General features: G+C 37.0%; 1 protein-coding gene across 1 annotated transcript in view; it reads left to right on the top strand.

Moving 5' to 3' along the window:
- Window positions 1–15454, top strand: part of LOC134533298 (uncharacterized) — a 17836-nt gene extending 2382 nt beyond the window's left edge. Inside the window, exon 2 of the mRNA XM_063370774.1 lies at window positions 11228–15454. Within this exon, the coding sequence (XP_063226844.1) occupies window positions 11230–13296 (2067 nt within the window). The 5' untranslated portion in view covers window positions 11228–11229 and the 3' untranslated portion in view covers window positions 13297–15454. The remainder of the gene's footprint in view (window positions 1–11227) is intronic.

The raw sequence follows: 15454 nt of genomic DNA, 5'->3' as shown, positions 1-15454 counted from the left end.
CCGCCGATAATCAAACGGTCCGTCTGCAGTCGCGACGCTATGTGTCCCGCGGAGAACCGCGTCTTGTAATTAAAGTAAATCCTGAATCAAAAGTGGAGGGGGTGACTGGGAGTCCGGACCGAAAGGTTCCGAAGTTCCCCGAGAGGGTGTCATAAAAAAACTCTGACTGAGGTCTCGAAGTTGGTAGCATTGGCCGACTTTAGCGCTACCTGTTGGGGGGTATCTGAAATAAAAAAAAGAATCGACTCGCCCAAGGCGTCTGCTTAACCAAGGAAATAAAGGGCGCAGTCTAGTGCTACACTCTGGCGGCCTACAGGGTAAGTTGGCTGGGCGGTTAGCGAGTTTGCCGCTAGGTATCGTGTGCGGTCCATCTTGGCACACACATTTTTTTATGCGAGGCGTCCTCGGAGACGGTCGCTGTCTGCTGGGGTTTCTGACCTGTCATTGGCCTTAGGCGAATTCTTAGAACTGAGGGGGAAGAGGGGTGGCTAAAACGCAACGAAGCTGGGAACAAGCATCCATGACGTGCTTCCAGGGGAGTGAACCTAATACGTATTCGTGACAGTTAAGGCTATCGTTAGCTTGCCTCTGAGAAATGGTAACAGCTCGTCCAGAGCTGCTGTAGGCGGTTTTAGTCATGAAGTGAAGTAACGTTACAGGACTGGGACGTGCCTGTAAGCGAGGGAAATTTTAAGCTGGCTGCCAGCAAAGTATTAAATCTGCAAAATATCAGATACATCTCTGGGAAGGGTGCTTCAGACTACTGGCACAAAGTTTAACTTAGGGGAGTACACCAGTCTAACAAAGTGTAAATCGCCCTTTAGTAACCAAATTATAAAGCAATTAAAATTTCCAAAAATAATTTAAAATTATAATAAAATTAGAAAAAAAAACATGTCTAAATGCCTAATTTCCGGCACATACTCCCCCACTGAAAGGCGGAGCCAGGGTAAGCAACCAACACTGAGCATAAAATGATTGAAATCTGGCATACTTACCCTGTACCAGGATCGACTTAGATAAACTACTTACAATACGTGATGAACTTACGAGGTAACATGGTCATACAAAACAACTTTAAAAACTAAGTGACATTATTATTCATTGTTTACACATAACTTTATGAACTGGGTATCATCATTCTCTTAAGAACTAAGTTTCATATTTATCTTATGTACTAATTACATCTCTCTTATATGTTAAGTGGATTTTACATGCTAAGTGGATCTTATGTACTAAGGATACCTTACGGACTAAGTGCTCTTATGTACTAAGTGGCGCCACTTAAAAATATTTTATCCTAAAACATTTTTAATACTAAACATCTGAAATGTAAACACTCTTACAAACTAGTACCATGGATTTTTATTACTTATAATTAGAACCTAGGATTTTTATATCTGTCAACACTGCGTGTTGCAGATGGCATGCCGAAGCTTTGTTTAAGACTCCTCGAATAGGAGTAGAGGGCTGCACCTAATTGAAGTTGGGGTGCACCTTCTTTAGATGCTAAATGTGCGATTGCGTTATGTACGCACCAGAACTTGTTCGGCTAGGGCGACCGTTACTGGGGTTAAAAAGCGTTGTATTTGCCACGGGCCATTCCAACGATAAGCAAGTTTGGCTGATCGCTTGTCGATCGCCTTACTTAGTGGGTGTGATCTGCACAACACCATATCACCTACTCTATATGGATTAGGCGAACATTTCTTATTGTATCTCTGCCTGCTTGCCGCATGGGCTAAGTTCAGGTTATGCTGAGCTCTTCTCCAGACCTCTTTTATGTTGCGAGGATTATCTGGGAGAAGCTCTTGTAGTGACCAGAGATTAGAAAGTGGATTATTGGGTTTATACGTGAACATGATTTCAAATGGTGTGGTTTTGTGTCCCTCATGTCGGGCATAGTTGAAAGTCATTTGTAACCAGACCAAATTAGTGTCCCATTTATCCTGCGAGTTCGCATGATACGCTATTAAAGCGGATCGGAGGTTCCTATTAAAACGCTCCGCATGTGAAGGCTGTGGATAATAGGGAGAAGTGGTTACATGTTGAATTCCATGGGAAAAGCACATATTCTTGAAAAGTCTGAATGTAAATAATGATGCGTTATCTGACACAATTATTGAAGGTAAGCCTGATATTTTAAAAATATTATTTTGCAATGCTCGTATTGTGGTTTCTGCGGTGGCTCGCCGGAGGGGAATGAGCCATACAAATTTAGAAAATGCATCAATAGCTACGAGAAGCATGGTGTGTCCAGTTTTAGAACGGGGGAAGGGGCCAACAAAATCTATAAATAATTTTTGCATAGGCCTTTCGGCTACATCTGATGTTAAAAATCCAAATTGTGTTTTCTGTGCTGGTTTACTCAGGGCGCATAAGTTACATAATTTTACCTTCTCAGCAATATCTTTATGCGTATGCCGTCAGTTGTTTTGTATGTGCCCAGCAGGCTGATTACGAACACCATCGACGACTAGCGTTATTCTTCACGCGGTAACGAAACACGTATCGCATTTGGTGATTACGACCCACCTTGCGATATGCGTTTCCTTATTTTCCACGGTAACGCTAACCTGCGATACGAATCCATGACGTCAGAGGACAAGCAACAATTGAACAATTAATATGTTCGTCGAACAGACTATTTTGTAAGTGAATCATGAATACTTAGTGTAACTAGGAACAAAATAATCTTTTTTAATGCACTAATTTCTTAAATAAAGTCTTTAAAGCTTTTTTGCTGTCTTTTTCGTAGAAGTTTAAATTAAAAATGCAGTTAAAGATTTTGCGTCGTCATTGTGGCTAACTGCGTCTTGCCATGTAAACATAAACATCGAACGAGAAGCATGTTTAAACTTCAATAGAATGAAAATGAGGCCACTCTACAGGTTACAAAATTAAAGGAACAACTAATTACCACGAACCCGTGTCTGTTTTTATTTTACCTATTATTGATATGATATGAAGAATGGAATTTAAAAAATATTTAGTCAAGTTTGGTGTGCTTGTGTAAAAACATAACCTTATAGTTCAAAGTTATACATATATGTGGTTAATGATATATTTAAGTGGTTATTAGCATACCTAATAAAAACAACACTTTTTAACATATTTCCAGCGGTGAGCTTTCTAGTTTATGTAATCTAATCAGTTAAAATTTTATAAATATATTTTAATACTCATGTGCTTTCGTGGATTTTATATACAAGTGTTTTGAAACAATATTTCCAAGATATTAGTACCATTCGTAAATAAAAATAATTTTGCTAATATTTATATCATAGGTCACTCAAACATTTTTTACTCCCTTCGTACACTTGGTAAAGTTTAATTACAGTAAATTATTTAAATTTGTGGTTTTCTTGATTAGAGTGCACATGCCGCTATTAAAGGGGACACTGTGTTGAAAATTTGTGATCTCAGTTAAAATAAGCCTTAGAGTGGCACTGGTAAAGTTACTGCTGCCCAACAGAAATCATGGTGTGGTTTATTAAGAGCCACAGAGAGTTTGCAGCCAATTTTTCTTCAAATAATGAATGTGAAGCTTGCATGTATCTGTGGATTTAGCTGGCAAAGAGGCTTAACAAACGTTTAGGGACATTAAAAACCATTGACCATTGGCAAAATATTAGTTTTCTTATTTTTTTTTCTTTAGTGAATATAGCGTTACAATTTTTATGTAAGCAGCAGCCTTCAATTACAATGGAGATGATATGGGCTACTTTTTGTATTTTCATATTTTGAAGTCTGTTTTAAACTCTTCAGTGTGTTAGGTTGCATATTCTAAGGATAAAATTAGGCCCATAATGTTTCAATTTAAAAAGATTGACATTTTAAACAGTTATTATGGAACAGTTCTTGAAAATTTTCAGTGTAAGAACAGTTTTTTTTTATAATCTGAGGATATGAAAGTTCATTGCTATGTTTTTTTTAATTGCTGTTTAATTTAATCTCACCAATGACTTAAACAAGTGAAACTAAGTACTGAGTAATTAGAGTAAGTACTGAGTAAGTACTGCGTAAACAACTTTGTTTTCAAGATGGCATTCAAGTTGGTTAATAATCCAACATGTATGTAAATTATTAATATGCTGCAATTATTTTAAAAACTGTCTTGAAATATTCAATAATTTTAATTCTCCCCCCCCCCCCTTTTTTTTTCCATTAAGATAAATTAATAGATCAATTTTTCTCTGCAAGTTTAGAAATTGATGGTTTAATATGTAAAATAATATTCAGTTTGAACAATTTCTGATGTACATGCATACCAATTATTTAATCCATTTTTTTTTTAATTCAGTAATGGATCAACATGATATATGCTGCAATAAAAAGAGCAGCTTAAGCAATAGCTGCTAAGATAACAGCTGGCAATATTATCCAAGTTATATTTCTGAGCAGCCTTGACCAGAGAATTATCCAAATCTTCGGTACAGCATCATCATTGGGAATGATGTAGATTCTAGAAGGTGGTTTTGTCCCTCAACCTCTGGTAGACATTATATTGTGGTAGTCATGCATTTTGTTTATCCTATACTTTTCCAAATATTTATTTGAAAATTAAATATATATATATTTTTTTTTTTCAATACAGGTATGCTTCCAATTTGGTTTGAGATTGGTGTAGTGGGTTTAAAATAAGAGTGGTGAAAATTAAGTAGTTAAGATACCTGAAAGTTGACAGAGAGAAATTGGAGGTGTGCTACATTTAAAATGAAACACAAAAAAATGACTTGCATGAACATGGAAGTGTTAATAGTTCATATTAAAATAATTAAAATATAAGTTGTTCTACTCAGAAGTGTATGCAGAATTTTATTATGAGGGAGGAAGGGGGATGGGGAGGAGGAAAGTGGTATAGAAGCACTTAGCCTGCTGTTGGCTTTATTTTTTTGGGGGGGGGGGGGGAATATAGATTTTTAGGATTTTGGGGGAGGCATATATTCCTCTTGCCCCTACATATACCCCTGGTAGGTTCATTATTAAAACAAGACCTCTTACAATCCTTGTGTTTTTATAAGATAGCTAAGAAACCTAAGAGTTTTTTTATGCATATTTGTTATAATAGCCATCAGTCACAATCAGTTACATATTAATTTACTGTATTAGTCTTTTATTTAAGTTAAATTTTACTTAATATAGTTAAATAAGCTGTTCAAATGCTTCATCACATATTTTAAGAAACATTTGATTTGATCTCTAAATACTAGCTCAAAAATTGCTTCTGGTTAAACTTTTATAAAAATTGCTTATTTTAATATTCACACACATCTAAGCACAGATTTAATGGTTATTGGTTATTCTGGTGATAAATAGAAAGATAAGAACAGTGAGTGATGATAACAATTCATAATATGCAGAGGCTTGACTGGGGAGGTGCAAGGAATGGAGCTGTACCAAACTTTATCGCAAGATAATTCATACTAAGTCGATATTTGTTCCTGAATTATCTAGCTAAATGCAATGTGTGCCATTTAATTTGTTTGTACTTGTCTCGGTCTCAATAAACATACCTACATTGATTCTAAACTTACAATAATAAAAATTAGTTCAAAATATTTTTTTTATATTCATCCACATGAAACAATGTCTATACTGTATACAAATGGGCTCACTGGTAACAACAAGCAGTTGTACCTGCTGGAACTTGCATTGATAGTCAGCCAGCCTAAAGAAATTCTTCCATGTTATATCTTGTTTACACAAATTACACAAAAAAAAAGAGTAAACAATGGTTATATACAAGCATTGTGAAATCTTTGACTGGAAAAACCTTGATAATACTTTTAGTCAGCATACTTTATAGAATGTGTACTTTGTTATTAGCACCTCCTTTATTATAACTCTGCCTCTATGATACCTAGTGTAACCTATACAATTCATACTGGTAATGATTAATAGTACAATTTAAAAATAATAAAAAAAAAGATCAGTTGAGCAGCATTCAAGAAAGATAGCTGGCAGCTGATAAACAATATTCAAGAAAGACAGCTGGCAGCTGATGAGAAGCATTAGGAATATGTGCTTCTGAAATGGTAACCAGCAATTTGATTAAAAATGCATCAAAGAACTTAAAGAAAAGTTAAAAGGCATGCTGGAGGCATGTGCTAAAATTGCCAATTATGAGAAATCATTTTTTGTATACAAGATTCCTTACAGACATGTGCATTGATTTTTTTTATTGGACAGGCTATTTATAGTTAATATTAATAAGGTGCTCCGGGGTAAGTGTAAAATCGGGGTAAGTGCAACTCTTGGGGGTGATGTAAATATAATTATTTTTAAATGCGCGGCAAACAGCTGTATTTCGTTCTTAGTAGTCTTGGGAATCCACCCTGTGAATAACAGACACTTACTACACCGTAGGTTTTACATACACTACGTGTGCAATATCTATGACATTTCATCTTGTTGCCATACATAAACAGTGCATATTTAAATTTCAGGTGAGTGAAATATTAAATTATTTTTGTTGAGATGTGTAAATTATTATCTGGCTATGTTTTTGTTTATTATAGTACAATATGCAACTGTGAATTTTTTCCTTCGTGCAAGTTGGTAGTTGTGTGTGCTGTATGTATCTGTGCAACATGTCGGGTGTATGAGATCGGAGATGAATAAAACAGACTTTTATATCCATTTGCATCGCTTCTAATTACATATCCATAACAAGGGTTATGGGCCCAGTAGGCAAATGGATATAGTACAACAAAAAAGTGCTTACGTAAATTCGGGAAAAACATTTTTCGGTTCGCGAAGTGCGCGAAGTATGGCCGGTTAACCTCACACGCCGAAAACGTGATATCCGTGACACGAAAACGGCTGCGGAAGCGTGGAAGGCACTGGAGAGTGCATTTGAAGACTCTGGCCTAACAAGGCGTGTTGGTTTGCTCAGAAGTTTGGTTACAACAAATCTGGAGAAGTGCAAATCTGTTGATGATTACTGCGACAAGATTATAACAACCGCTTTCAAATTGAATGAAATGAAGTTCGATGTGAGCGAAGAATGGGTAGGGACCTTGCTTTTGGCTGGTTTGCCAGACCAGTATAAGCCAATGATTATGGCCCTTGAGAATTCTGGGACACCCATCACCGGAGACTCCATAAAAGTGAAGCTTCTTCAAGACATCAAGAGTGAAGATTGGGGTCAAAGTGAAGACAGTGCTTTGTATGCTAAAAGACAGCCTCAAAAGATTTTAAGATGTTATAAGTGTAATAGACCTAACCACATTGCTAAGTTTTGTCACCAAAAATCAGAAAGGAACCCAAGCAAAAAATGGGATTCTAAGAAGGAAGAAACAGCAAAAAAAGGGAGCGGTGATTATAGGAAAGCATTCTTAGCGGCAAGTTGCAAACAAGAACACAGCACAGAGATGTGGTATCTGGACTCGTGTGCCTCTACGCACATTGTCAATGACGTAAGCAAAATGTATGATGTTAAACCCACTAGTAGCACAATTTTAGCAGCAGATGGGTCAGACTTGGTTGCAGATGTTTTGGGAAGTGTGGACCTGAAGTTCTTAAATGGTGTAGAAACAGTAGCCGTGGAGGTAGGAAATGTTTTACACATACCTAATTCAACTGTCAATTTACTGTCAGTGAGCAAAATAGTAAGTAAGGGCCACACAGTAACCTTCAACAAAGAAGGAGGTTATGTGCATGATGATAGGACTGGTGAGCTAGTTTCCACAGCTCATTTGAAAAATGGGATTTATTGCATGAACACACCGGGCCACTTGAATCGTAAAGGGATGCTGAAACTTTCCAAGATTTCTGAGGGGTTAGGTGAAGATATTGTGGTAAAGGACCCTTGTGAAGTTTGTTTGATGGGGAAGCAATCTCGCTTGCCCTTCAAACTCAGCAAGAAATCCTCAGAAAATATCCTGGACCTTGTACATTCAGACATGTGCGGACCCATGGAGACATCATCGGTTAGTGGACGCAGGTACTTTCTTACGTTTATCGATGATCACTCGCGAATGGTATATGTCTATTTTCTAAGAGACAAGTCAGAAGTTACGAAGGTCTTCAAAGATTTCAAAGCCATGGTGGAGAAGCAGACAGGCCGCAAAATAAAAAAGCTGAGATTGGACAATGGCAGAGAGTACGTGAACGAAGAGATGAAGGGTTTCCTGTCTTCTGAAGGTATCATTCATCAACTCACTGTTAGGTACAGCCCACAGCAAAATGGTGTGGCCGAGAGAGCCAACAGAACACTGGTTGAAAAGGCTCGGACTATGTTATTTGATGCAGGCCTCCAGAAGAACTACTGGGCAGAAGCAGTCTCTACAGCAGCATACCTGATGAATCGTTCCCCCTCGGCAACTCTGGGAGACATAACGCCTTACGAAGCCTGGCATGGCAGAAGGCCATCTTTGTCGCACCTCAGAATATTTGGGGGTGAAGCTATGGTGCATATTCCGAAGGCACTAAGGAAGAAGTGGGACTCCAAGTCAGTAAAACTAATTTTTGTTGGGTACTGCAATGCAACGAAAGGTTACCGATTTCTCGACCCTAAGACCAACAACATCACCGTCAGCCGAGATGTAACCTTCCTTGAGTACGGAAGTGAGAAAAGTAAACCAACCCCTACAAATGAGAAACAGGCAGATGCCCCCGCGGTGGAAGTTACTCAGGAAAACGAGGAAAGCTCAACCCCTTCGTATGACGGTGGCACGTCAGAACATGACCCTGACGAAGAGCCATTCTTGGGATTTGAGGATCGACCTGAAGAAAAGGAACAGGAGGCGTCAGAGGGTCCTCGACGTTCTACACGACATCCCAAACCCAAGGTCTGGCCTGATCACGAAACTTATTACAGTGAAGTTGCAAGTTCGGCTGATGGCTTGATCAACATTGATGATGCATTGCAAGGAAAGGACTCAAAGCAGTGGAAGAGGGCCGTCGAGGTGGAATTTTCGTCGCTGGAGAAAAACAGTGCATTTGAGGAAGTGGATCTACCGAAAGGCGCTAAGTTATTGAAAACGAAATGGGTTCTAAAAGTAAAAACCGGCAGCAATGGGGAACCAGATACATATAAAGCTCGACTGGTGGTGAAAGGATGTAGCCAAGTCCATGGGATTGAATACGACGAAACCTATTCTCCTGTTGTTAGGTATCCTTCCATTAGATACCTGCTGTCGATGGCAGTAAAAGGAAATTTAGAAGTGGACCATATGGATGTAAACACTGCATATCTGTATGGAGATCTCCAGGAAGAGCTGTATGTAGTCCCTCCAAAAGAATTTACCTTGTCTTCAGATGCAAAGGTGTGGAAATTAAAGAAAGCAATCTATGGGCTCAAACAAGCTGGGAGAAATTGGAACAAAAAGGTTGATGAAGTACTGTCAAGCCTGAAGTTTGTTCGATCAAATGCAGACCCTTGTGTGTACAACTTCAGGGATGGTGCCAACTTTGTTGTTATAGCGCTCTATGTTGATGACATGTTATTCTTCTCCAATGACAGGGAGGTCATGAACAAAAAAAAGAAGTCGCTACAAAAATAATTTGACATGAAAGATCTTGGCAGTGTCAGCCATTGCCTTGGTATGACCATCACCAGGAATCGAGAGGAAGGCAAGCTCTGGGTGTCCCAAGGGGAATACGCCAACAGGATCTTGGAGAGGTTCGGTATGAGCGAGGCCAAACCTGTCTCCACCCCCCTTGACCATGGACTGGACTTCGAGACTGAAGGTGAGAAAAACTTTGATATTAGCGTTCCATATCAAGAGGCCATTGGGAGTCTTCTATATCTTTCGCAGATCACCAGGCCGGATATTGCTTTTGCTGTCAACCTCTTGAGTAGGTTCAACAACAATTATAAAAGTGTGCATTGGCAAGGTGTCAAAAGAGTGCTAAGATATATAAAAGGCACCGTGGGCTACAAATTGGAATATACCAAAGAGGGTGGAAGTGACATAAGTGTCTTCTGTGATGCAGATTGGGGGAACAAAATAAATGACAGATGCTCGGTGACAGGTTGTGTATTCAAACTGTCTGGAGGCTTAATTTCTTGGTTCAGCAAGAAGCAAAAGACTGTTGCTCTTTCTACGTGTGAAGCGGAGTACATGGCACTGTCATTCACAGTGCAAGAACTGTTGTGGCTCAGACAGCTAATGTTGGATATTGACCCTAACAGTGTTCCAAAATCACTTCCCGTTTATTGTGACAATAAGGGTGCCATTCAACTGGCAAAGAATTCTGCAACAAATGCTAAATCCAAACATATTGATGTCAGATATCATTTTTTAAGGGAACATGTTGAGTCAGGGACTATCAGTGTCAAGTACTTACCTTCTGAGAATATGTTGGCTGATGCTCTTACAAAGCCTCTGAACAGGACAAAACATGAGTCATGTGTAAAACGGTTTGGACTTGTGCCGTAATCATTTTTTCTCAGTTGGCAAGTTCATGCAATGACGTGTGTGTGAATTTTTTTGTAGATATTAATTTAAGGGATGGTGTTGAGATGTGTAAATTATTATCTGGCTATGTTTTTGTTTATTATAGTACAATATGCAACTGTGAATTTTTTCCTTCGTGCAAGTTGGTAGTTGTGTGTGTTGTATGTATCTGTGCAACATGTCGGGTGTATGAGATCGGAGATGAATAAAACAGACTTTTATATCCATTTGCATCGCTTCTAATTACATATCCATAACAATTTTGTATATCACTAATTATTATTTTCATAATTTACATATTTTGAAATGTTTATAGTAATATTTAAAAATAACAGAACTGCTATGTTGTAAACAAAAGTGTTTGTGTTACTCTTGCCCCTTTGATATTGATACTAAGGGGGAAGTGTAACCCCACAAATATTTTCACTGTGATGTCAAAAATTGTTTAGTTCACATTCTTAAATAAGTAAAAATATATCAAGTAAACACGTTTTGCCAAAAAAATGGCCCAATTATAAAACTACTTTTAAGTTACGCTTGCCCCAAACTTAAATTAAAATAGGTTACACTAGCCCCATACTTAATGCAAATAGGTTAGACCAAATTGCATAATGATTCTACATGTCTATAATAATAACTTTCATGACATCTGTAGGCATTACTTTTATTGTGTTATAACTGGCTAGAAGTATCAAATTTAGAGAAATAATCATATTAATAGTAGTTGCAGTTAAATTCAGGCTTACACTTCCCCCAGCATAATTTTATGTTTAGAGATAAATTACCCTTCAACTTTAATAATTGTTCCTTTTTTGTTACAGATATGGTGCGCAATTACATACGGAAAAAGAAACCTCCAGGATATTCAAAAGATGACATAATTATTGCTATAAGGCAAGTTCAGTCTGGTGAACTGACAGTGTATAAGGCAGCTAAGGTATATGGAATTCCCAAACCAACATTGTACATGCATGTTCATGGGAGAAGAGGGGTCAAGAGCAAATCCATGGGGCGCCCAACAGCATTGCCTGAAGAAGATGAAAGAAAAATAGCAGAAGCTGTAAAGATTATGGAAAAATGGGGATTCGGCCTATCAAAAAAAGAATTTTTGGAAACGATTGGGAGATATGTAAATGCGAATAATATATCCACTCCATTTAAGAATGGTGTACCAGGTGATGACTTTTTTATTAGATTCAAGAAGACATGGAGGTTGAGTTTGAAGAAACCACAAGGTGTTGAAGCATCCAGAAAGAAAAGTATCGACCCATTTACAATCAGCAACTATTTTGACATGTTGCAGACTTTGACTGGTAATGTTCCGCCAACTCAGATCTGGAATCTAGATGAAACTAGTTACTGCCTAGACCCCAGTAGGATGAAAGTAGTTGGTGAAACTAATACTCCGTCTCACCGCGTAACTAGTGGTTCAGGGAAAGACATCATCACTGTCTTAATGTCAGCAAATGCCATGGGTGAGAAATTACCACCTCTGATAGTATTCAAGGGGAAGAATGTGTGGGATTCATGGATGGCACCACCTGGGGAAGAGTTCCCTGGATTATCTTATGCTGCTACTAAAAATGGCTGGATGGAAGGGGAAACATTTGGTAACTATTTCACTAACAACTTTGTTAGAAATATTCGTGCTTACAGCCCTGCTGTACTGATTTATGATGGTCACAGCTCTCACATTTCTCTTGAACTTGTTCTGAAAGCTAGACAAGAAAACATTGTGATCTTGAAGTTACTACCACATAGCAGCCATGTCTTACAGCCTTTAGATCTTAGTGTCTTTAGGCCTCTGAAACTCAAATGGGATGAGGAACTCATCAAATGGCAAAGAACACACTATGGGGAAAAACTTCCAAAGGACACATTCTCATCTATTATTTCCAAGATATGGACAGAATTGGATCCAAAAGTGATTAGAAGCGGATTCCAGAAAGGGGGAATATATACCTTTTGTTCCAATGTAATTCCGAAGGAATTGTATCCACCAGAAGCATATATGAGATGGTTGAATTCTCTACAAAACCCTCAAATTCCATGTGATTTGGGGTCAGCTCGTTCAGATGTATCTACTCCACCAGTGTCTGGCGATGGAGTGGAAGCTGCAGAAATGACACCACCATTTTCTAGAGCAGATATATCTACAGAGCCTGTTCTATCAACATTTCAAGAAAATGCTGCTTCACCTTCAACTTCAGCCTGTCATGCAGAAGAAGCATCAGCAGTTATGCAGCCATCAATTTCTCAAAACAACGAACCCATAGCAACAACACATACTATTCCAAAGAAAAAGACATTTGAGGAGATTTTATTAGAACAAATGAAACATGTTCCAAGAAAGACTACCACAAGAAAACGGATCTGCAAGGGTGCTGAAGTTATTACTTCAGAGGAAGCTTTTAAAAGAATGAAAGAAGCTGAAAGTAAAAAGAAAGACAGCGAAAATCAGAGAAAGAGAAAACAGATGACACTACAATATGAAGAAAGTGAGTCTGAAGATGATCCTCTAGACATAACCTACAGTTCTGAAGAGTGTGATCTAGACCAGGAGAGAAGAGAAACAGAAGAAGAAACTCATTTTATTAAAGAAATTAGCAAAGACTTAAAAAATTTGTGTGTTGATGGTTGGGTAATTGTTAAGTTTTCAGGTAAGAAAACATGGAAAATGTATGTTGGTCAGATAACCATGCGAGAACCATGCCTGGAGGCAAAATTCGCAAGACGAATTAGATCCACATCTTCATTTTCGTGGCCAGATGTGGAAGACAGAAGCACAATATTGTTTGAAGACATTATTAAGTTTTTGCCTTCTTCAGTTATTGACAAGCGGGGCAAACTTAAGTTTGACGTGTCTTTCGATTCATACAATGTGTGTTGAGTGGAAAAGTTGATGTGTTTTTGCCTTCCCCAGTTACTGACAGGAGTGTGTCAAGTTTAAGTTTTTTTTTTGGTCTTACAATATGTGTTGAGTTGTTGATCTGTATATAAACATGGTAAGTTAAAGCTCTTTGATGTATAAAATACATAGTGTAGTGATACATTAACTTTTCACTTCCCCCAGCCATATCGCATGCTTTACAAATTGAAAAACCATTTACAGTTACACTTGCCCCATACATAACATACACTTACCCCATAATATGGGGTAAGTGTAACACATAAAAAATTTTTTATATTAAAAACTTCCTGAGCACAAACACTAGCACTTACAATGTTGTATTTTCAACCACGCTTACTTAACACATGAATTGTAGTCTTCAAGGAATCTGATCAAAATCTGGATAATATTAAGCAAACTAAAACAGGTTTAGCATGAAGTAATAAATTTATAGGTTGCACTTACCCCGGAGCACCTTAATTGTTTAATTATAACCATCCATGGGAAAAAATTGAGATATTAAATAATACACTCTTTGTAATTATTTTTTGTTTAAAACCAAAACAAAGTCTGAAATTGCAAAATTTTAAATTAATAAACTTGTAAACATGAAGAAGCACACAAGCAATTTCCCATGTATGATATTTACTTGAAATAACAACCTATCATTAAATGATTCATAGTATCTATTTTTTTACACACAAAAAAAAAACAATGGTTCAAAAAAGCCACTGCCAACTCTCTCAGGACAATGAGATCATCTGCTGAAACCAGAAAACAAAAAGTTAACATGTGTTTAATATAATATCCAAGTTATACTCAAAAGTAACATGGAAATGAGTGAACACTTATTTTCACAATTTCTTTAATAAATGCAACAAACTTGATAACAAAGTATTTATTAAATTGCATAGCTCGTTTGTTCATGTTTCTTCATTTTCTAAGGTTTTCCAACTGCTATGAGGGTGCAATCTGGCAATTCGAAGGGATTTTGATGGTTTCTTAACAATCTTCTCTGCCTTCTCCTCCAGTTCGATAGCTAGCAGAAAGGCAGCCAAGGCCATTGTGTAGAACCTGAAATATTTTACAAACATTAACTAAATTAGTGTAATATAGTTTGGTAGGCTACTAATTGTTAACAAGAGGGCCTGATTAATAAAAATAATTTTTAAGATGGTATTATTGAGCTAATATTCCTCGATGTAACGCATAACTGCATTCATTTTTCTTTAATCTCTAAAAACAATTTTAACTTTTCGACTTCTTTTCCAACAATTCTCCATGAGTGTGTTGTAATTCTTTAAGCAGTTAAACTAGAAATATGCCATTTTAATAGCTTGTTAGGTTAGGTAAATCAAAAAATTTAGACATGAGAATGATTGGTTGGCTTAAGTAAGCTACATTAAAAATACTGTGTGATTTTGTGAACTGTTTCTTAAGTTATGTTACCAACAAAAATAATAGGTATAAACTGTAATGTGGTTGGTTAGGTTAGAGTTAGCTGTGTTACAATATATAATTCTTAAAAACTGTTAAAATGAGTTCACAGTATATTTAATATAACTACCATAACCTAATAAACTGACTACACTACTTTCAAGTATTTGTAGTTAACCTAATCAAACCAGCCATTCCCACCATTAAGTTTGTTAGATGAATTAAAAATAACAAAAAAATAGTGTGGATCTGTGTGAATGGTTAGTTAAGTTAGGTTAGTTACATTAATTGTACTACAAAATATGTGTGGATGGTTGGTTAGGTGAGGTAAGCTTAATTTTCTATTAGTAAAACAATGTTACAGTATTGATAGCCTATGTTAATTATTGGAATTAATGTCTGAAAACTAATAAATAATTAAAAAAAAAAAACATATGGACAAGTAGCTTTTCACCAGATTTACCTCATTATACAATATTTAAAATGTAGCTAACCTAACCAACTGTAGACATGAATAGGTTTGCAGTATTTGAAGTGTAGCTAACCACACATAACCAACAATTTAAACAGTAAACAACTTGAAATATCTCAACAGAAATAAGTATCAAGGTTAATAATAGGAACTCAAAATTAGCGTTTTCATAAACTTATTTTTATAATAAAGCCTCGCCTCCCCTACATAAAAGCTCGGAATGTTATTTAATAGAATCATCCTGTTTAA

The sequence above is a fragment of the Bacillus rossius genome, chromosome 6 (assembly GCF_032445375.1).
Source record: "Bacillus rossius redtenbacheri isolate Brsri chromosome 6, Brsri_v3, whole genome shotgun sequence".
Taxonomy (NCBI): domain Eukaryota; kingdom Metazoa; phylum Arthropoda; class Insecta; order Phasmatodea; family Bacillidae; genus Bacillus; species Bacillus rossius.
This window is presented reverse-complemented; position numbering and strand designations above follow the sequence as displayed.